We start from the raw sequence: 23,090 nt of genomic DNA, 5'->3' as shown, positions 1-23,090 counted from the left end.
TGACATCTGCCAATCCTCCTCTTCTTTTGCTGAGGAAGACTGGCCCTGGGCTAACATCCGTGCCCATCTTCCTCCACTTTATGTAGGATGCTGCCGCAGCATGGTTCTCCAGGCAGTGCGTCGGTGCATGTCTGGGATCTGAACCAGTGAACCCTGGGCTGCCACAGTGGAGCGCATGCACTTAACCACTTGCACCACCAGGCCGGCCCCAGAATACTTTTTTTATGTTACTTAACCTCACAATAATTTCATGAGATTTTATAGATGGTCTTGATTTTGTTAGAATGCTCTTCACCTAGCTCTTCCCAAAATCGACCCCTTATTGTCACTTAGATTTCAGCTCAAATGTCCCCACTTGAACAAGTCCTTCCCTAACCATTCAGACTAAAGTAACTACCCCCTTTTTTGAAAAATAAACTTTTTACTTTTATTTTTTTATTTTGAAAAATAAAACTTATCATCATACATTTTCATGTTGATTTGTTTGTTTCTACTAGAAAATTAGTTGTAGGAGAGCAGGGGACCTGTATGTCTGGTTAACTGCTCTGTAACCATGTCCAGAAGAGAGCCTGGCAGATGAGTGCTAATATTTGTCAGATGACTCAGTAATGAATGAAAATATATTAATATAACATGCTACATATTGTGATGTTTAGAGTGATCTGTGGTTTTATAAAGTGAATGTCTCAGAAAATATATTTTTTAAACTATGTTATTATAATTAAAAATAATTTCAAGTGAATCATTTTATATAATGGCAAATACAGTGACTTTCCATAGGTTTTCACTGGTTACTAAAAGTTTGAAATGATATTTAACTTCCAATTAAATTAAATTCTGGTTTAGCATATTGCATATAGGGGCATACCTCGGATATATTGTGGGTTCTGTTCCAGACGACCGCAATTAAGTGAATATTGCCATAAAGGGAGTCACATAAATTTTTTGGTTTCCCAGTGCATATAGAAGTTATGTTTACACTATACTGTAGTCTATTAAGTGTGCAATAGCTTTATATCTAATAAAACAACTTACATACCTTAATTAAAAAATATAGCTAAAAAATGCTAACCATCATCTGAGCCTTCAGCAAGTTGTAATCTTTTTTTGGTGGAGGGTCTTGTAAAAAAAAAAAAACACAGTATCTGCAAAGTGCGATCAAGTGAAGCACAGTAAAATGTGGTATGCCTGTATAGTATAGCTAAGTAAGTAGTTTTAAAATTCACATTTGTAATAAACTTTTAAAAATGTAATTAAACCTGGCTAAACTTTAGTTTTCTAGTATTTATTAGAAAACAGATTAGTAGTTATTGAGTTTGAATTTGTACAGTCCATCAACTCTACAAAAATCCTAGGATATAACGCATTTGATTCACATGTCATTTTAGTATTGCCTGTGCTTAGTGAGTCTGCTCTTATTTTCTCTATCCACTTTCTTTTTTCTTTTAGGGATGATGGTAGTATTTTTGATGGGTTGGTGGAAGAAGATGACAAGGACAAAGCAAAAAGGTAGTTCAACTTAAGATGTAAAATAGTAAATAAATTAATAGTAAGTACAGTCATGCACTGCATAACGACGTTTCAGTCAACGACGGACCGCATATATGACAATGGTCCCATAGGGTTGATACCATATAGCCTCATTGTGTAGTGGGCTGTACCATCTAGGTTTGTGTAAGGGCACTCTGTGAAGTTTGCACAATGACAAAGTTGCCTAATGACGCATTTCTCAGGATGTATCCCTGTCCTTAAGCGACGCATGACTGTAAATATAAAAGTAAATAGTCAATCAATTGTTTCCAAAAGCTATCTGCCTTAAGAACTTAGATATATTAGCAAGGTGGCAGAGCTTAGACTGTCAGAATGCAGTTTATAAATTAAATAAAATTATCCTCTAAAGGTGCCCTTCTCATCACATCATATTATGGGTACATAATATCTATATGACATCACTAGGGATGTTAACCTTCATCATGTGGCTAAGGTAGAGTTTGCCTGGATTCACCATTGTAGTTACTGTTTTTCCCTTAACCTACTCTATTCTTGGGAAGCAAATTATTAAGTGTAGCTGATCTTTAGAGTAGGGATGAGCTCCACCTCCCATAGGAGGGGAAAATCTACACATATTTGGAATTCTTCTGTAAAAAAAATTCTCCTTCCCATTTATTTATATCTGTATGGACCCATGTATATTTATTTTATACTTTGTTATACTCTGGTGCTATTTTATTTATTTTGTTCCTCAAATTGTTCAGCTTTGGCCGTTGGGGGTCTTGTAGGGTTGGCTCCTATGCCCCTTGACATGCCTCCATTTTCCAACAGAAAGGAAAGTAGATGATGGAGAGAGGAGGGAGGGAAGAATTGTTGGAGAGCTATCATCAAGTTGAGGGAATGAGATCTAGAGCCATGGCGGTGATGACCTTATGGAGTCTTCAACCTTAAAATAGGATCCTTGACAGTTAATTATAGTATCAGGAGGGTGGGTCCAGGTGGCATTACAGCCAAGTTTGTGGTCATTGAGAGTGAGCAGTAAACACTTTATGATTTTTTTCCAGCCATGGTGAACTCGTGAGTGCTTAGACAAGGGTAGAGGGTGTTGTAGCGTTATACACAGATACAAAAGATAAACATGTAATAATTCCTAAAGGTCTGTATTTAGCAAAATAAAAGGTACTGGGATAAGAAAAATATTCACAGTAACGAGGTAAATTGCTAAATACTTTAACAACTGATTAAAATAGATCTAAGAAGATTTTCCTAAGAGGAAAGCTATACAACTTTATTCAAGGAAATAAAAAGACCTGAATTTGAAGCTAACAATATATAGGACAACCCCTATCCCTTAACCTCAGTCTAGTAGAGGAAAATTCTTATAGGGTAGAGATAAAGTCTCTGATAAGATGGGAATAATCAGGCTTGCCTGACTGAGAGGCAGAATTCTAAGGACTTGCACAGTCTTAAAGGCCAAGTTGATATATGGATAAGGTGAGCTAAGGGTATTCTATTTGCAAAGACTCTGAAGCTTTGATCATGTTTTTAGGGAACCAAAAATACTGTGGCTGTGGGAAACCTTGGAGAAAGAGAAGGAACCTCATAATAATGCTGTCAGAATTAAACAGGACCACATTGAATTCTTACTGAAAACAATGATGAGTTAAAGACCTTAGTGTTAAACTGAGAACAAAGGGAGTTTTATACCTATCCCAAAAATGAAACGTCTGTGGCGTATTATCAGTGAGGTCATCACAAGGGCTGAGTACTTCCAACCTGAGCATAATATGAAGTAAAGTTTGCTTTAATGGGTGTGATCCACTGGTAGAGTTGGCAATGATATTTGATTTCTATATATTTTCTTCCCCTGAGGTCAAAATGCCTCATCTGAATTATTACTTCATGGTATCTGTATGACCCGGGGCATGTTCTTCTTTGTGCCTGAGTTGTCACACCTGTAAAAAGGAAAAATAATAATAAAGTCTACCTGGTAGGAATAAAGGAGATTTCGTGAATGTTTACGTTAGCGCCTGGTACATTAAGTATACAATAAATATTGGCTGTTGTTTTTATCCCCTACCCATGTGTTCAGATATTTCATATATACAAATTCTCAGATGCTCATTTCCTACTTACTCTTTTCTAGAGGAATATAACTAGATCCATCTTTTTAAGCCTCTTGTGTATGTCCTTTAAAATATCAAACAGCCAGTTTCACCATATCTGAATTCTCCCAAAATATCTATTCACCAAAACTAGTATCACATGTTATATTTCACATTGATAATCAGCATTATTAGTAACTTGAGGATCTTCTTAGATTTCCCTTTTGCTTTCCCACTCCAAACCAAATCTGATTTACCTAGAGTTGATAGTTTTGCCTCTTCACCCTCAAACCCACACTGCTCTGTTAACACTGCCATGGTTTATAGGCTAGGATATTGCAGTTGCCTCCTAAATGGTCACCTGGCCTCCAGTCTTGTTTGGCATACAGTAATTTTTCAGTAGTATTTGCTAAATGAATTTGTTTTGCCAAGCATTGATCCTTTCATCACTCTGATGCCAGGATGGTCCTATTAACAAGCAATTCTGTTCATATCATTTCTTTGTTTAAAAACTTTCAGTGCCTTCCCATGGCTTTCGGGATTAAACTAAAGTGCTTTTATGTAGCATAAAAACTTCATGATTTATCCTCAACACTTACTACTCCCACTCAACCCCAACTCCAGCATTCTTGGGCATAGAAAGCCTATACACTAGCCACGTTAGCCATGCTGAACTACTTGTGATGGGTTTTCATGTCCTGTACACACCTCACTACCATCCCTTTTTCACTCAGCCTTCATGGCTCAATTCGGCACACTAGGGTGCTGAACTAGGATGGCAATCCCTGGTTCCTCTGAGTTTCCATAGGAATTAGGTGAATTTCTTGAAAAGACTTGTCTTTGCCCAGTATCCTTAATCCTTATTAGCAGTCTCTGTCATTATAGCAAGCACTCAGTGTTTGATGAGAGAGTCAGTTAATATCTATTGTGTCTTTTAATAGGTTTGAACAATTGTATTTTTTCCCAGTACTAATATAGAATAAATGCTTGTTCTTTATGAAAAACAAAAAATAAAATTATCTTCAGACCTTTTGGGAAAGTAGTATACTTTGCTTAAACAAAAACTGAATTAGAAAGTTTGACTAGGACCGGCCCCGTGGCTTAGCGGTTAAGTGCGCGCGCTCCGCTGCTCGTGGCCCGGGTTCGGATCCCGGGCGCGCACTGACGCACCACTTCTCCGGCCACGCTGAGGCCGCGTCCCACATACAGCAACTAGAAGGATGTGCAACTATGACATACAACTATCTACTGGGGCTTTGGGGAAGAAAAAAAAAGAGGAGGATTGGCCATAGATGTTAGCTCAGAGCTGGTCTTCCTCAGCAAAAAGAGGAGGATTAGCACGGATGTTAGCTCAGGGCTGATCTCCCTCACAAAAAAAAAAAAAAAAAAAGGAAAGTTTGACTAAACAAAGCAGATAGAGGTATTATAGAGGTCAATTGTTCTATAAATAATTGTATTTACTTGTCTCAAGTTCTCAGTGCAACCAAGTATTTGTTTACTGGTTACTGCTTCACATGGAACAGTAGTAATTATTCATTTAGCACGTATATTTTGAGTGCTTAACTGTTTATTAGGTGTTATGCTTATATGCTTAGAAGAAAAGATTTGGGCTCTATTGTCAAGGAGCCCATAGCTTAATGGAGAGCCAGATATGCAAACAAACGATTACAGCTCTGTGTTGAAGGCTGGGATGTAGGAATGAAGAGGAAGAATGCATAGATAAGCCTGATAGTAAGGAGATTTTCATTTTTAGATTTCTGTTTATAACTTAAAACTTAGAGGAAATAGATAACTTTATCCTATTCATTTTTTTAATAATTTTATTTATACACTATATGTACTTTCACAAAATGTATCTCAGTAATAGTTGTAATAACCTAATAAGGAAAATACAAATTCTTGTATTTAATATTAGATTAAATAAAACCTGAGATTTGAATGCAGTTTGTCTTATTGACGTTTTCATAAAAACATGTATGCCAAATGCTTAATGTGTAAAAATTCCATTAGTGATAAACTGAGAAGAAAAATTATTGCCCAAATTAACTGTATATTGTTGGTAACCTGGGAGGTAAATATTTATTACCATCTATGTCGTCAGAGTCCATGTTGTGTGGTTGTGTCCAAATTGAGCATTGTAGCAAACTATTTGTGTAATTAAGTGGATTGTTTGAAAACTACTTATTTTGTTTTTTATTTCATCAGAGTATCTAGAAACAAATCTGAAAAGAAACGTAGAGATCAATTTAATGTTCTCATTAAAGAACTGGGATCCATGCTTCCTGGTAATGCTAGAAAGATGGACAAATCTACTGTTCTACAGAAGAGCATTGATTTTTTACGAAAACATAAAGGTAAATTTTAACTTTGTAAAATGGATTTTTTTATAACAGACTCTCCCTTAAAGCATAATGTGATAGAATCTTGTTAGTGATGCTTAAGATTGGATGCTTCCTGATCTTTTTTAAGAGAAAGAAATCGATTGCCTTTTTAAAGATTTCTTGGTATATTCATTCTTTCATTCAACAAACACTTATTTAATGCCTATTATATCCGAGATTCTTGTGTACAGGGTAGCAGTCCTGGCCCTTAAGTAACTGAAGCCAAGGGAGACAAACATGTGAAGGGCGAATTACAGTGCAAATAATTATAATATGAGTAGTGTTTGTAAACCATAAATTTGCTGTGAGAACAGAGAGGAAAGAATATATCAGGGAAGGCTTAAAAATAGTTAATTTTTCAACTGAGTCTTCTTTTCAGATGAAGTAAGGAAAACAACATTTCACAGGGAGGATATAGGAAATAGCATGTGCAAAAGCCTAGAAGTGGGGAAGAGTTCAGTGTAATTGGAGCATAGTTTGAGTTGGAAAGTTATGGGTATATTTGAAAGAAAGTTAAGAGCCAGACTGAGGGCCTCATAAAGATTATTTCAGTGTATATCTAGGAAATAGACACTATGTTTTAAAATAAAGGGATTCTCTGTTAATTGAAGAAAATTACTTTGACTAAATGAGTCATGAAAAGGAAATTTAAAGAAATAAGTATTTTTGGTAACAGAGATAATAGATGAAAAACTTGGAAAGGACATTTCCTTTTTCAGATGCAAATGAAACTGCAAAACTTCTCAGAAGGAAAATTTGTAACTAGTGCCTCTATATACTTCTCCTTGGCCCACTCAGTAATGCATTACTAGCCTGGTTTATGCTCCGTCAGTCTGAAATTATTTTTATTAATTTCGCTAGTGCCATTACCCCCACTGCCTCTGCCGCCAATAAAACAATAGCTTTTTCTTACACCTCATCCTCTTCTGCATCTCTGAAGCGCTGGAAGTTTTAATCCATCTTCCACTGCCTGCCTTTTCCCTTGGCCTGTGTTATACTGCACTTCTTCGTTCACCTCCCCCTTCCTAACTGAAACTAACTCCTTTCTTCTTTCTTTTTCTGCCCTCTAAATTTGACATTTCTCAAGGTCTTATCTTTTGTGCTCTTGCTTTCTCTACACTCTTTCCCTTGGTTATCTCATTCCATAGCTTCAGCGATTGCTTGTCTATTAAACTATTAAATCTGTATTTGTAGATAGAATCTTTTCAGTCTTTTATTACCAGATAACTTCTGGATCTTTCTTTTGCATGTTCTCAAACTCAGTGCATCTAAAACTGAGTTCATTTTTGTTTTATCAAGTCACCTCTTTCTCTCAACTTTCCTTTTTCCGTTTCCATTTCCATTTTCTAACTCTTTTTAGTCCCCCAGGACTCAAACTTGAAAAGACTTTTGGGTTTTTTTCATCTTCCTTAGTACTGTATCACAGTTGCCAAATTCTCTTGATTCTTCTGTAAATGTGTCAAAATTGCTGGTCTTCATTTTTATTGCCACCATTATCATTACATTTTACCTCTACAAATAGCATTCCCACTAACCTTGGTGTTCCTTCTTAGCACACTCAGTCCCTCAGACGTTGTAGTTTAATAAGTGATTGTTGAATGAAATGAAATAAAATAGAGGATTAATTTTGGCTTTAAGTAGATCAGCTTTTTTTTTCAAAATTAGATATATAATTCTCACAAAAATAAAATTTACCTTAAATTGAAAGGGAATTCTTATATACTTATTACTCTAAAATAAGTCTGTATTTAACTGAACTTGATGGGATTTGCTTGTGGATTTAAATCTTTTTTTTCTCACTGTGTATAATTGATGTGAATTTGAAAAGCATGACTATATTCCACAGAGTTAGTAGCTAGACTTCTTAAGTTACTCTTCATATTCTAGTACACGCATTTCCAATATGCAAAATTTTGAGTGTCACTTTAATATGCTATATATATATATATCTCTATATATTTATATAGAAAAATTAAAATAACTTAGTCCATACTTTTCACTGCCAAGTAGAGTATATTTTGTAGAGTAAAATCTATAACATTGATTTTTGTTTTGCCTGGTTGTTTTAATATGTCTGCATTTAAAAATGTAAAAACATTTATTACCTAAATAGTTTAGGTTTCATCATTTATGAATAGCTTTCTCATAACTAAGTCCATTAGAAGTATATTGCAAAATAAACTATAATAATAGTGTTAAAATGTGTGCCCCAAGCCAGGGATCTCCAAATTTTTGACCAGTCCCTACCACAAAGAAAACGTGCAAGAGGACACTAAGCAAAATCACTCTGGGATTATTACTATAACGGTTTTGCCCAAAATCTTAATTTAATTTCCTTGGTTAATTAAGAGTAGAGCACCTCAGACTGGGAGGAATCTTTCTGTCAGGCAGTAGGCAGGCCTAAAGTCTTCTTTGTTGAAAGCAGAGTGACTGACCTCCTTGGCTCCTTTCCTCCAGGCTCGTGTCCTTATGTCTGCTCGAGGTTCTACCATTTAAATGTCAAGGAAGGGAAGAGGAAAAAGAATTTCTTCATAATGCTTGATCTAATCTGCTTGTTCTGAATCTTTTTTGGTCATTGTGTCAAGGAGGAAGCAATCTCAGACCTGTGAGCAACAAGGAAGCAATCTCAGACCTGTGAGCAACATAGGCTATCAAAGCTCCCCAGAGAAAAACCAGAGACTAGTATTTCCAAGAGACCAAGTCCAAGGAGATAACTTACCACATTAGCTCAAATATTTCGTCCTACCGAAACGTGGACCTCCTGATACCTACCTAGACCAACAAATGTTATTACCTATGGTTCTCATCTTTACTTAGAGTAGGAGGAGAAAAGGCAACTTGTAGGACTTTTGTACCGCCCCTTCCCCTCACCCTGTGTTTGGAGTATGCCACTAATGTGTTAAATAATCTGTTTACAGAAATCACTGCACAGTCAGATGCTAGTGAAATTCGACAGGACTGGAAACCCACATTCCTTAGTAATGAAGAGTTTACACAGTTAATGTTAGAGGTATGTCCAGATTTACTTTTTGAAGTTTTATTTTCCTCAGAAAAGAAATCACAGGGGTGACTAATTTTAGTATAGTTTTAACAATTTAATATTGAAAAGTCTTAATTCATTGTGAATCAATAAACTGTATCTTCAGTTAAAATTGTTAAGTATTGTAAGGAAATAGTACTATGTGGTAAAGTAATACCAAATTTTCATGTTTTTAATATTATCTGAATTTTTGAGAGGCTTAGTAAAAGAAACCTATAGCTACCAAGTTTCTCTATCTGAGACCACATTAACAACATTCAAATGAAGAATAATATGTATTATTCATCACATGTTAAATATTATTATGAAATGTATCTTACTAGACAGGATTTTTTTAACAAATTAAAATCTACCTAAACACAACATAAAATGATAATAAATGAAGTACTCTAAAAATATTAAAACAATGAAATACACATTGAAAGGCCACTCTTCTTATTCAAGTAAAGACTTTTAAAAGGAAATAAGTAAAAGTTCTGTGACAATTATTTTTGAAAACAATTCAGAGCATACTTGCTTATAATGGAAAAAATACCTCATACAATCAATTATAAAATCCACAAAAATTTTGAGTCATTCATACCTGTCAATTTTATTTCTCTACTTTTTTATTGTTTTCTATTAGAATAATACAGGTAACAGCTTTGCACACAAAGTACACGGAGTTGAGTATCAAATTTCCATGAAAACTTATAGAAAAAAGGAAATAGGAGTGATATACGTTGGTGGTAACAGTTAAGGACAAGAAAAATACATACATAACAGAAAGTAGACATAGGAGTACAGCAAAGCAATTGAGGTGGGGATTTAGAGATTGTTAAATAATTGACATCTCTTATTCTGTTTGCTTGGGTCTATTATTTTAGACCTTAAGCTTTATCTGTGTCATGTATGTATATGTAATGGCCATGTCTCAAGTGTCTTTGTATATTGACTAAAGTCTGAAGCAACACAGAGTATTTTGCAAATTAATGAGTTATTTTTCTACTTATACTTTAGATGGAACTGTTAATTTACTGGATTAATTAAGTCTTTATATATTCAGCAGAAATGTTACCATATGAAAATTTGTTGGAGTATACATTATATGTTTAAACCTGTGCTTAAAATCTGAAAAATAACTGAGTGCTTTTTACATAATAACTCAGTGAGTCCTCACTGAGTAATCTTATGAAGTAGATACTATTAGTATCCCTTTCTTACTTCCAGGTGAGGAAATCAAGGAACAAAGGGATTATGAAACTTGCCCAAAGTAACACAGTTAGTAAGCAGCTCATGTAGGATTCATTGCAGGTAGACTAATCCCCATGGCCTCAACCCCTGTGCACACTGCCGCTCGTGAAACTTCTTGTCAGTGAAAGCTAGCCATGGCATAGAACTTAGTTTAGTAACCAGCAATTAGCTCTTTAAATTAGGGGGCACTTAAGTTATAAACCAAATAATAGTTCCTAATTTTGTTAAAATTTTTTTCCTCTAAAAAGTAGTTTGACATTGTCCAAAATTATCCCTTTAGATATAAATAATGTGTTTATGAAATGGTACACAAATGCTAATGTCTACAACAGAAAAAGGAAATAACTCATTTAATCACTCTTTAATTTTTATTTTATGATTATATTCTCAGTGCAATGGTTTAATAAGATCTGTGTCAGTCATAAACTACTTACCCTGCTTTATTGGTATGAAAAATTTCTTATAAATTCCTAAATTGGTATAATATCTATACTCATTTATTAATAACTTTAATGAAGGTAAATTACCTGTTCACTAATAAGCTAAACAGAAAAGCATTGTCTTCAAGTTTTTCTTAACAATGGACAGATTTCTTTTATTTGCCAAGGCACATGTAGTACATACTTAGATAAGTATCAAAAATAAATAAATCAAAGATTCTAGAGATTATAATATTATTTATAATATACAACAGAGAAAACTTAAACGTTAAAATTTTTGAAAATAGAAAATTAGTTGTCTCATGATTATCCTCACAGCTTTTAAGATTACATTTCTAAAAAGGGTTACATTTATTTATTTTTAATATGTCAAGCATATTTTTGATTTTTAGTGAGTATTTACAACTACTAAGTAAATATACATTCTAACATTAATATGCCAAGACATGTGCAAGATACAAGAAAAATATGTTTAAATGTGTGTATATATTGCAATCTGGGTCCTGTTAACCTAGTTGTGTTACTGTTGGGTAGTCATGTTAATCAGATTACAGATAGGCAGTCCAGATAACATTTTTAGCAGAATTTCAGATGTAGGCTCTATCTTGGAATGTTAGAGCTGCTAGTAGAAGAGATTAGATCATTCAGCTCAACCTCTTCATTTTATGGATGAGGACCAGAGAAGTTGTAACTTTTCCAATGTCAGATAGCTAATTAATGGAAGAACTGGGACTGAGATCTTAAAATTCACTTACACCTTATGTGTTGGCTGTCTCTCTCTATTCCTCCATTGCCACCTGTCCCTCTCCCCCTTGTCTCTGTTGCCTGAAGAATATTCCTTGCTATCTTTGGGGGAGGTTGAGAGTAGTCAAGGAAATCAGGGCAATTTAGCCTACCCAGACCTCTGTATAATGTTATCTCTATGTGAAGTCCTCTTCTAGTATGTAGTTCTTTCCTCTTGGCAGCCAGCAGCTCTCTCCAGTAATCTACAAGAGAAGGGCTAGTCCCCTGTCAGCCTCATCTTAGATATAGATCCCCAAGGAGGTACTGTCGTCCTCCCTAGAACTTCCATTACGGACTTCCCCAGGTTAAATACTCACTAAACAATGAAGGTTTTCACAGTCCTTTTTTTGCAGGTCAAGTAGATATCAAATAGGAAGACAAGCTTTAACAAGACAAGTTTTAACTAATGAACCCTTTCCCTTGTATCATGCAATGTGGGGAAGGGATAAGTTTCACAGTCTTCTTCGGGAGGAGGATGTCCTGCTCTGTCTTCCACATCTCTCTTATCTTCCTCCTCAAGGCCCCTTTAGTTTTTGGTGTAACCACCTACCTGCTTGGGAAATTACATCCTTCCACTTCCAAAGACGTCTGGGCCCTGAGTCCTTTCTTGTGTTAAGACTGGTGAGATGCTGGTAGAAGGCTTTCTCTGCTTAGGCTTTGCCTGTTTTGAGAGAGGAAAGGGCAGGCTCTGGTTCTAGGAGTGAAATTAAGTCATTAAGAGTTCTGATTACAGTTCATTCTCTTCACAGAAAAGAGCTGCACCCCAATTCCTAGCAAGTATCCTAAGAGCAAATAGTAATCATCATAGTAAATGTTAATTTGCTTTCAAAGGTGACACAATCTAGCTTTACATGAAAAAAGCATGTTCCTCTTAACATCATTTTGACCTTGTTCCTTATGAAATAATAATAATGGTATTATTATACTAAGGAGTTTTTGTAAAAATAATTTCATGAATTGTCTTAAATTATAAGGTTTTCACCCCCTCCCCCTACTTTAGCCAAGAATGGGTTTGTCTGGCCATTCTAGAAGATAGGCATCTATTCAAAATAAGTTCTTTCTGATACCCAGATCTCTCCCCCAGTAGAAGGGGAGGTGGAGGGTGCCTTTTTCCATACATTCAACATATACTTAACAATTACTTAGAATTAGAGGTAGATTGCTGTAACTCCCAGGTCCGTAAATTATTTACTACAAGTATTTTTTATCTGCCATGTGCCACATATATGCTAGGTGCTGCAAATACGACGTTGAAGAACATATGTATGGTTCTTACCAGAGATTGCTATCCTGTGAGAGAGCCCTATAATTAAACAAGAAATTTGAATTTAGTATGATAACTGTTTTGATAGGAGAAGAGAAATTCCTCTTATGGTATATCTTTCCTTCTGTATATCTTCAACATCTTTTCCACTGAATCTTCTTTTCCTCAGCCTGTAAATATACTTCAGTTACTTTTTTTTTAATGCCTTCCCTTGATACTTGATCCCCTTAAAACTTGTCCTTTCTCCTTTCTTGGCTTCTAAAGTTCATAAAAGAGTGGTTTATAGTGGCCTTCTGATCATCCTCTTATCTCTAAACTCATTGTAGTCTGACTCACCTTCCTATTCACATAACTCTTTTGAAAGTCACCAAAATTCATTTCCCGTTTTCTTATTCCATATCCTGTTTGATCTCATTTTACATTGAACCATCCCTCTTTCCTCCTCGCTCACCTTGTCATTCTCTCTTTCACTGACTTCCTTGACTGATAGTGTATTCTATCTTCTCTGTCATTTTCTCTGGCACTTTCCTCCTCCTCATCCCCATGTGTAGATAATTCCTCCAGGATTTATCTTTGGTATGCTTCTCTCTTTTGCAGATGTCATTTCTTCAGCTGTCACTTCTGTGCCTAGGAGTCTCAAATGAAAATACTTTGTAATATATAAATTACAGGATTGCTTTATTATTAAGTCTTGTATCCCCTGCACTGGCTTCTTCCCTGAACTCTAGCTTCACATTTCTCAATACTTGCCTACATTCTTTCTTCTCTATTCTTACTGCTACTAATTTCATTCAGATCCTTGTTAACTCCCCTGACTATTCCAGAAGCCACTGAGATTTTCCTAACTTAATTCTCTTTCTCCTCTAAATCCATTTTACACACTGCTTCCAGACTACTCTTGAACGAAATCCTTATGTCTTAACCTGGTATTCAAGGCCTTTCGTGATCTGACCTCAGCCTACTTTTTCAGCCTAATTTCCTTTTCACTTTATTCCCCATGTATCTTCCTGTACTTCAATCATACACCTCTCTGTTAATATAATCAAAAGGTGATAATGTATTCTTTTGTGTGCCAAAGACGTATTATTTATGGCACGTGTGCTTCGGAGGTATTAGCATCTTCAAATAAGGCCGTCTTCATGTAATATACATAGGATAAAGATAGAGCATTAAGTCTCTATCTTTTAGAAACCAACTGTCCAATAGATGGCCATAGAGTAATTTTTTTCCAGAGCATTTTAAAATGCGCAAAGATAATATATTAAGATTTATACTAAGGTATTGTAAAGGAGGAAAAGCTAGCATTTTGACAGTGCTCTGGAAATTTCCACATTAAGTCCTTTGTCATTTATATTAGTTAGATTTTTATTTCTGTCCTGTGAAATACTTTTTTCTTTTCATTTAACTGACCATTATGTTTAATTTCAGGCTCTTGATGGTTTTTTTTTAGCAATCATGACAGATGGAAGCATAATATATGTGTCTGAGAGTGTAACTTCATTACTTGAGCATTTACCAGTGAGTATAAAAATGCTATGATCTCTTTCTTATATAATGCCTGTTTTATTTAATGCCTATTTTAAACGTTCTAAAGCACTTGGAAGTGGATCTCCAGAGAGTGTTGAACGATGGTTAGAGTGGGGATGAGAGCTCTAAATATGTCTATGTTTTAGCACGGCTGTGATTTCTCAGGTCAGTCATGACTCTAATCGATAATAATTAAATAGTCAACAACCACTTTATCCAGCCTCTGTTCTTCCTGCCCTCTTTATTCTGATGCTGAATTTTCAGTGTTTCCTTTTTAATCAGCCTGGTGAAGATGTTGCTAAATCACTAAGAATATCTTGAGAATAACTAATTTTCTACTGAGATAATTTGTTGCAGCTAGAGGAATTCCTAAATAATTTTCTCAAAAGAATCACCTATAAGAACACTAAAAATAATAGATACAGAACTTTCGTGCTCTGTGGCATGAATTGATAACGTTATAATGGCCTTATTCCATTTGTTATCAATATGACCAAAAGGATAGAGAATTAGAAAAGAATTGTATAATTTTGATTAGGATGGTGAATATATGAATTATGTGTTTGCTGTTTTATTCAACATATACTTATTGAACATTTACTCTGTGCCAGACACTGTGCTAGGTGCTCTGTTGCAATTGACAGTTTTTATGAATTTAAAGTTTTTATTTAATATGTAATGTTCCTATCTAAGAGGGGGTTTGTAGTGTAAATATTCTGAAGTTACTTATAAATTACTCTTAAAATGCTCATGTCTGGAAAATTGATGACATTACGAAGTAAACTGTTCTGTAAAGGTCTCTTTCAAGAGATGTTGAAAAGCAGCATCTCCTTCTGATTACTCTGCTACTTCACACTTTATAAAAAGAGTGGACTCTACGCTTAAAAGGCCAGATTCTAAAAGCATCATTTCTTACTGAAAGCCAGACAGTAAGTAATTTGCTAATTTCTTTGGGTCACACAGAAAATGACTTGGCTTTACTGCTTTCCTAGGGGCTTTCTTTTCGAGTCAAGTCAAATAGTAGGTGATTAGCCTAACATCTAAAAATTGTTTAAGAGTAAACAGTGAGATTATAGCAACATGTAAATAGCAGAGAAAAGGACAGACTGATTAACTGAATTTTCTGGGCAACTCTGTTTTAAAAAATATTTACATAGTAAAAAAACCCAGGAAAAGAAACTCTTTATAGGATTAAGATACAATTAAGATAAGATTAAGTAATTTAAATAATGGTATAATTATATATTTTTAAACCACATACAATTGTATTGGTTTTCTTTCGGTTATGTATTTATAGAAACTATATAATCTTTAATTTAGTCATAATCAGAGCATCATTTGCAGTGAGGTCACACTTTTTAAAAGCCTGCTTCTTGGGCACTTTCTTTGAACTCCATTCAGAATTAGATGCCCTTCGTCTCTGTTCTCATGGTACCTTATACATACTGCCATCAGCCATTATGACACTTAGAGTGAATTGTAATTTTCTGTTTATTTTTTATAATTATGGTAGGTGTAAGCTTCTTAAGTGCAGGGGCTTTATCTCTGTATCCACATGGGCTAGCTAGTTTCTTAGAGGACAGTCAGTAATTATTTATTGAATATATGAAAATGAGTAGACTATTTGATGTGGGTGTTTTAAAAGTTCCTTCATAATAGCACACTGGTGTTGGGTCTTTAATTGTGAGGGAATATTTAATTGCATTTTGAAATAGGTAACGTCTATAATAGATCTAGTTGGGATCCAAGTGTTTGATCATTAACATCACCCCCTCGATGAAAACCCTCTTTGCCTTGCCATTCCCTCTTGGATTTTTTTTTTAACTTTTTATTTTAGAACGGTTTTTAGATTTACAGAAAAATCTAGAAGATAGTACAGAAAGTTCCCATATGCCCCATATCCAGTTTCGTCTATTATTAACACCTTCTGGATCTTTTTAATTGTTTGTGTCAGCCAGAGCCTGTAGACTGGCAGGTGAAGTTTTGGGCAGAGGAGATTTCTGCTGGTCCAGTAGACCCATTTCATTTCATACTGAGTCAGTAGTATCCTTTATTAAAAGAATTTTTTGCTGCTCTCCAGTTACTGTGGATACTTTCCTTCACGTCACTGACACTGCTGAATTATATGTTATTTGATGGTTTGAAAACATAAACACAAGTGTGTTTTGAGAAAATAATAATTGTTTGGGATCAAACACAGTAAGGAACAAAATATGTGATTTTCTGTTTTGGGTTGTCATTAATAATTAAACTGTAACAGATGCTAAACAAAAGGTTTAGAACAATGGTATTCCTTCCTTTGTGTTTTAATATACATGCCTTTTTGTCTAAAATAGAGTTATGGCTGTTTCCCAGAAGGAAAGAAACATTAGCAAATCCTTAACTTAGGCTTTAGTGTTTATAATTCAGTTCCGTTGAGAAATTAAAACTTGCCATCTTAATCAGTGGTCAATATGACTTAAAATTTTTAAATTTAAATTTAAAATCTGACTATAGAATTACAAGACTGATTCTGTAGGTCCTGCAAAACAACAACAACAACAACAACAAAAGTTTTCTTAACTTTGTCACTTCATACTTATAAAATTTAAATTTAGGCACATTTTAACCTGTTTGTGGCTAATAATCAGGAAAAGGAAATTTATGGATTTTTTTTCTCCTGATCTGGCTTTCTATGACAAAATTATAGGATCATACCACCTCAGTGCCAGAAGAGATTTTAGACATCCTGAACCCAGCTCCTTTATGTTACCAGCAAATATGAAACCCAGAGAAATTGGACGTAATTGTGGAATAATTTAGTGGAAGTGCCAAGACATAAAGTTGGGTCTCTTACTTTACTGAGAACTTAAAATTTGTAAAATTTTACAACTTTGGAGTGGTTTCTTCACACTTGCTTAAATGTGTTCCTGAGACAGAGTATATTAAATTTGTAACCATGTAATATAGGGAAGATGATGAGCCATGTTACAGCCTAACAGAGTCCAGGACTACAAGTGCCACAATTAAGATACTAGATTAGCCTTCCCTTTTCTACTCTCCTTAATCTGGGAATTTGGAAATATAAACACAAATGTGTTTTAAGAAAGTTAGTATAGTCTGTACCGGGCATAAATGTAGTATGCAGAAATATGATTTAGACTTTTTTGAATAGTTACCTAATGATTATGAAAGCTTATTTGATAGGGCCACAATTTTTGTTCCTTATGCCTGTACAAAATCGTTTACTCTACTAATAACTGTTACAAGGAACACAGTTGTTTAAAAACATGTTATATCCAACATATATTTGACATTTTGGGGGAGGGTCTTTCAACCCCTTTTAAACAACTATTCTCTACAGCAGTTATTTGTTTAACTGTCGGTTGTCTACCTGAGGGAAAAGATAATAGTTAATAATTTCCATGGTCGTGTTGACCTAATGTAGAAAAATCAGAAAGGCTGTTGATTTATGTCATATAACAATCAGCAGGATTTACATTTCTGCTTCATGAAAATGATTGAGGGAGATAAAAGGATCCAGATAGCTGCCATTTCCTTTTCTTTCCTTCAAATTGTGTTTGGGAACTGATTGGATGGTACGGCAACATCAAGTATGATCAGCTTCATTTAGAGATTTAAAAAGTAGTGGTTAATGGAAAGTTTGACACATTTGTTAATTAATTAATTAGTTGCCTGTTGACTCTGATGCTCTAGATTATCAAGTGTCAGAGGAAGCAGAATGGGACGAGCAGTGCTTGTGACCATACCGTTCTCTGTACTAGCCATTCATATGCTTTTCTCTATGGATATAAATTTATAGATGGAAAAGCGAGGGTACCATGGGTCAAATCATAATTTATTGAAATAGTAGAAGAAATTGTCAGTAAGAATAAATAATAATAGAAAACTACAATCATTTCCAAAATAAAAGGTTTAGTTCTTACTTCAAATTACTGTCTTATTTTTCTGTCAAGATTTTTTTACATTAATATCAATGCCTATATTTTAATACTTTGTCAATAAAAGGCAGTTTTCTAGCCTTTTTTGTTATTTATGCCTGAATTTTCAGTTTATTCCTTTTGTTCTAGAGGCTTTTCAGACTTGCAGAAAAATCCCTTATTAAAATACAGATGTATTTTTGGTGTGGTTACCCCTTAAGCTTTTATCAAATAAATTCAAAATCGTTTACTCTACTAATAAATGTTATATGCAAAGCACAGTGTTAATGTGCCTTGATTTGAAATGAGGGAGATAAAGGTGTAAGAGATAGGGACCTTTTATTCACTTATGGGGCAGCAGGACATAGACATTAAAGTATAATTAACAAATATTTTTTATGGGAAATGAATGGTATGAGTAATAAGTACTAAGGGAATTTTATTTACTGTAGACTGTGGTGTTAAGAGAGTGCTTTTTTGAAGGAAATCATTTGAACTAGTCTTTGAAAGATGGAGGGTACAAATATGTGGAGAGAGAGGGGAAGGATATTCCATTTCATGGGGTGGACTTTGAGGGCTAGAGAAAAGATGGAAGAAAGAGTGTGAATGGCTGGCTCCTACAGAGAGTAGTAAAACACCCTTTTCTCACCTCCCACCATCCCCAGTGGCTCTCTTTTTTTGTCGTTTGAGGGGTTGTTTTTTTTTTTGTCTTGTTTTTAACAAAGTCTTTACAGTATTTAAAAGTGGACCCGCTTTGGTTGAATGCAGGGGGAAAGACAATTAGCCCTGCCTTCACATCTCTTTTCACTTCCCTTGTCCTCCACCCCTATCTCCACATTCCTTCAGATATCACTATCCCCACGATTCCACAGAGCAGTTTGAAAATGCAGAGAAACCAGGTGGAAGGGACTGGATTTGGTAGGTAATGTGAAGTCACTGAAGTTTTGTTGTCACTGGTTCTTAAGGATAGGAACTATCTTACTCATTTTTGATTCCACAGCCGTGGCACATTGTAGGCAGCCTGATGTTTGTCAAATTATTTTTGACTAATAAATCATAATTAAAGCCATAGTTTAGCAAGGATTTATAGTGCTTAACATATTACTTGCCTTTTTTTTTCTTCTTAGCTAAAATCAATGCTTTTTGACAATGGGATACAGGATAGATGGCTAGAAACGATGAAATAAAAAAGAAAGGACACATTGGACAATTGAAATAACACCAAAGTCAAATCTCCTCACTTACCCTGTAGCTAGTCCTTTGGTCCTTTGTTGTGGTGTATACCACCATAATTTACTAGAGATTTGGATGTATGGCAAGGCTACACCTTGTAGCCAAAGATTTTCTAATCAACTTTCTGAGTCCTGTTGTATTTTAAGTGTTCAAAGTTGGTGAAACTCACCTTTTCAAATAATTTATCAGACTTTCAAGGTCTCATATTGATTATGGACCTGATGACACTAATATCAGAGGCATAGAGGTCATGTTAACCTTCTTTCACCTTGTTTCCTGAGTTGTGCTCTGTAACTTGACATTTGTCAGTTTTTACAGATAATTGAAAGTTAACCATATGCTTATCTGATGCTTTAAGAGTGATTATATACTTTTAAAATAAATGTGTCTTGAATTACTAAAATTATTTTATTTGTATAAATTTCTTTTTCAGTCTGATCTTGTGGATCAAAGTATATTTAATTTTATCCCAGAGGGGGAACATTCAGAGGTTTATAAAATACTCTCTACCCATCTGCTGGAAAGTGATTCATTAACCCCCGAATATTTAAAATGTAAGTAGTAACTGTTAAGCAAAAAGTTAAATATGTTTGGTGGCGTAATCCTTTACTTTTGGAGGTTTGTGACAAATGCAGACATGTTTAACCAAATTAACACATAGCATCATTCTATACCCTGTTAGATCCTTTTTAAATATTAAAGAAATATATAAAATGGAATTGACATATTAAAAGTTTAAACTGTATTCCAGAGTATATTGAAATCTCTTTTTTGTTATAATAGTTATGCCATGAAACTGTATTTTACACAAAAATGGAACTTGGCAATATATTCTTATTAATGTTTTTATAATTTTTAAATAATTATTTTGTATAATAATATATTTCATGTTTCCAAACTTAAAACTTACAAAATAATACTCTGTAAAAGTCTAGCTCACATTCTTGTGCCCCAAATAATTAGTCCTGTATCCAGATATAGATTAAAAAAAACATAGTGTTTTGAAGAAAATTCTGAAAATATTTTATGAATATTCAAGGCAACATGTACTCTTTTTTTTTTTTTTTTTACATTAATGACATTATATTGTTAACAGTATTCAGTACTTTGGTTTTTTATATCTACATATATTTCATATATATATATTTTTATTGAGGTAACATTGATTTATAACATTATATAAATTTCAAGTGTACATCATTATATTTTGATTTGTGTGTAGACTACATCATGTTCACCACCCAAAGTCTAATTACCAGCTGTCACCGTACACATGTGCCCTAACACCCCTTTTGCCCTCCTCCCTCCCCACTTCCCTTCTGGTAACTACCAATCTGATCTCTGTATCTATGTGTTTTTTTGTTGTGGTTGTTTTTATCTTCTACTTATGAGTGAAATCATAGAGTATTTGACTTTTGCTGTCTGACTTATTTGGATTGTCATAATACCCTCAAGGTCCATTCATGTTGTCACAAATGGCAAGATTTTATCTTTTTTTATAGCTGAGTAGTATTCCATTGTGTATATATATACCACATCTTCTTTATCCATTCATCCATTGATGGGGACTTAGGTTGTTTCTAAGTCTTGGCTATTGGGAATAATAATAATGAACATAGGGGTGCATATATCTTTATGCATTCGTGTTTTTGTGTTCTTTGGATAAACACCCAGAAGTGGAATAGCTGGATCATATGGTAGTTCTGTTCTTAATTTTTTGAGGAATATCTATACTGTTTTCCATAGTGGCTGCACCAGTTTGCATTCCCACCAGCAGTGTATGAGAGTTCCCTTTTCTCCACATCTCTCCAACACTTGTTATTTCTTGTCTCGTTATTTATAGCCATTCTGATGGGCATGAGGTGATATCTCCATTGTAGTTTTAATTTGCATTTCCCTAATAATTGGTGATGTTTAACATCTTTTCATGTGCCTGTTGGCCATCTGTATATCTTTTTTGGAAAAATGTTCAGATCCTTTGCCCATTTTTTAATTGGGTGGTTTGTTTCTTTTTTGTTGAGATTATTCTTATTAATTTTTAAATAAAATCTTATTTATTATTTTTTATTATTGATGTCCTAATAGTTTATAACATTGTGAAATTTTGGTTGTACATTTTTGTTTGTCAATCACCGTATACATGTCTCCCTTCACCCCTTGTGCCCACCCCTTACCCCCACTGCCCCTGGTAACCACAGTACAGTTTTCTCTGTCCATGTGTTGGTTTATATTCCACATATGAGTGAGATCATACGGTGTTTGTCTTTCTCTTTCTGGCTTATTTCACTCAACATAATACCCTCCAGGTCCATCCATGTTGTTGCAAATTGGATGATTTTGTCTTTTTTTATGGCTGAGTAGTATTCCATTGTATATGTATATACCACATCTTCTTGATCCAATCATCAGTTGAGGGACCCTTGGGTTGCTTCCGCCTCTTGGCTATAGTGAATAATGCTGCAATGAACATAGGGATGCATAAGCCTCTTTAGATTCCCAGTAGTGGGATAGCTGGATCATAGAGTATTTCTATTTTTAATTTTTTGAGGAATCTCCATACTGTTTTCCATAGAGGCTGCACCAGTTTGCATTCCCAGCAGCTGCGTATGAGGGTTCCTGTTTCTCCACATCCTCTCCAACATTTGTTGTTTTTTGTGTTGGTGATTATAGCCATTCTAATGGGTGTGAGGTGATATCTTAGTGTTGTTTTGGTTTGCATTTCCCTGATGATTAGTGATGTTGAACATCTTTTCATGTGCCTATTGGCCATCTGTATATCTTCTTTGGAGAAGTATCTGTTCATTTCCTCTGCCTATTTTTTGATCGTGTTGTTTGTTTTTTTGTTGTTCAGTTGTGTGAGTTCTTTATATATTATAGAGATTAACCCCTTGTCAGATGTGTGTTTTGCAAATATATTCTCCCAGCTGGTGGGTTGTCTATTCATTTTGATCCTGGTTTCATTTGTCTTGTAGAAGCTCTTTAATCTGATAAAGTCCCACTTACTTATTTTTTCTTTAGTTTCCCTAGTCTAAGTAGGCATGGCATCTGAAAAGATTCTTTTATGACCAATGTCAAATAGTGTGTTGCCTATATTTTCTTCTATGAGTTGTACAGTTTCAGGTCTCACTTTCAGGTCTTTGATCCATTTTGAGTTAATTTTTGTGTATGGTGATAGCAGATGGTCCACTTTCATTCGTTTACATGTGGCTGTCCAGTTTTCCCAGCATCATTTATTGAAGAGACTTTCCTTTCTCCATTGTATGTTCTTCACTCCTTTGTTGAAAATTAGCTGTCCGTATTTGTGTGGTTTTATTTCTGGGCTTTCAGTTCTGTTCCATTGATCTGTGTGTCTGTTTTGTACCAGTACCATGCTGTTTTGATTACTATTGCTTTGTAGTATGTTTTGAAGTCAGGGATTGTGATGCCTCCAGTTTTGTTCTTTTTTCTCAGGATTGCTTTAGCTATTCAGGGTCTTTTGTTGCCCTATATGAATTTTAGTATTCTTTTTTCTATTTCCGTGAAGAATGTCATTGGGATTCTGATTGGGATTGCATTGAATTTGTAGATTGCTTTAGGTAATATAGACATTTTAACTGTGTTTATTCTTCCAATCCATGTGCTTGGGATGTCTTTCCATTTCTTTATGTCATCATAGATTTCTTTCAATAATGTC

The 23,090-nt window shown here is 34.6% G+C and overlaps 1 protein-coding gene across 9 annotated transcripts in view; it reads left to right on the top strand.

Moving 5' to 3' along the window:
- Positions 1-23,090, top strand: part of CLOCK (clock circadian regulator) — a 119,220-nt gene that overhangs the window by 59,985 nt on the left and 36,145 nt on the right. For 8 of the 9 annotated variants that reach the window (XM_058547109.1, XM_058547105.1, XM_058547108.1 and 5 more), the window contains 5 exons: positions 1,450-1,509; positions 5,802-5,950; positions 8,896-8,987; positions 14,166-14,255; positions 19,851-19,971. In XM_058547109.1, coding sequence (XP_058403092.1) covers positions 1,450-1,509; positions 5,802-5,950; positions 8,896-8,987; positions 14,166-14,255; positions 19,851-19,971 — 512 coding nt within the window. Of the gene's footprint in view, positions 1-1,449; positions 1,510-5,801; positions 5,951-8,895; positions 8,988-14,165; positions 14,256-19,850; positions 19,972-23,090 lie in introns of those variants that run through there. The other variant, XM_058547111.1, reaches the window with a different exon arrangement.

This window comes from Diceros bicornis, chromosome 8 (genome assembly GCF_020826845.1).
Source record: "Diceros bicornis minor isolate mBicDic1 chromosome 8, mDicBic1.mat.cur, whole genome shotgun sequence".
Lineage (NCBI taxonomy): Eukaryota > Metazoa > Chordata > Mammalia > Perissodactyla > Rhinocerotidae > Diceros > Diceros bicornis.
The sequence above is the reverse complement of the archived record's forward strand: the minus strand, read 5'-3'. Positions and strand labels throughout refer to the sequence as shown.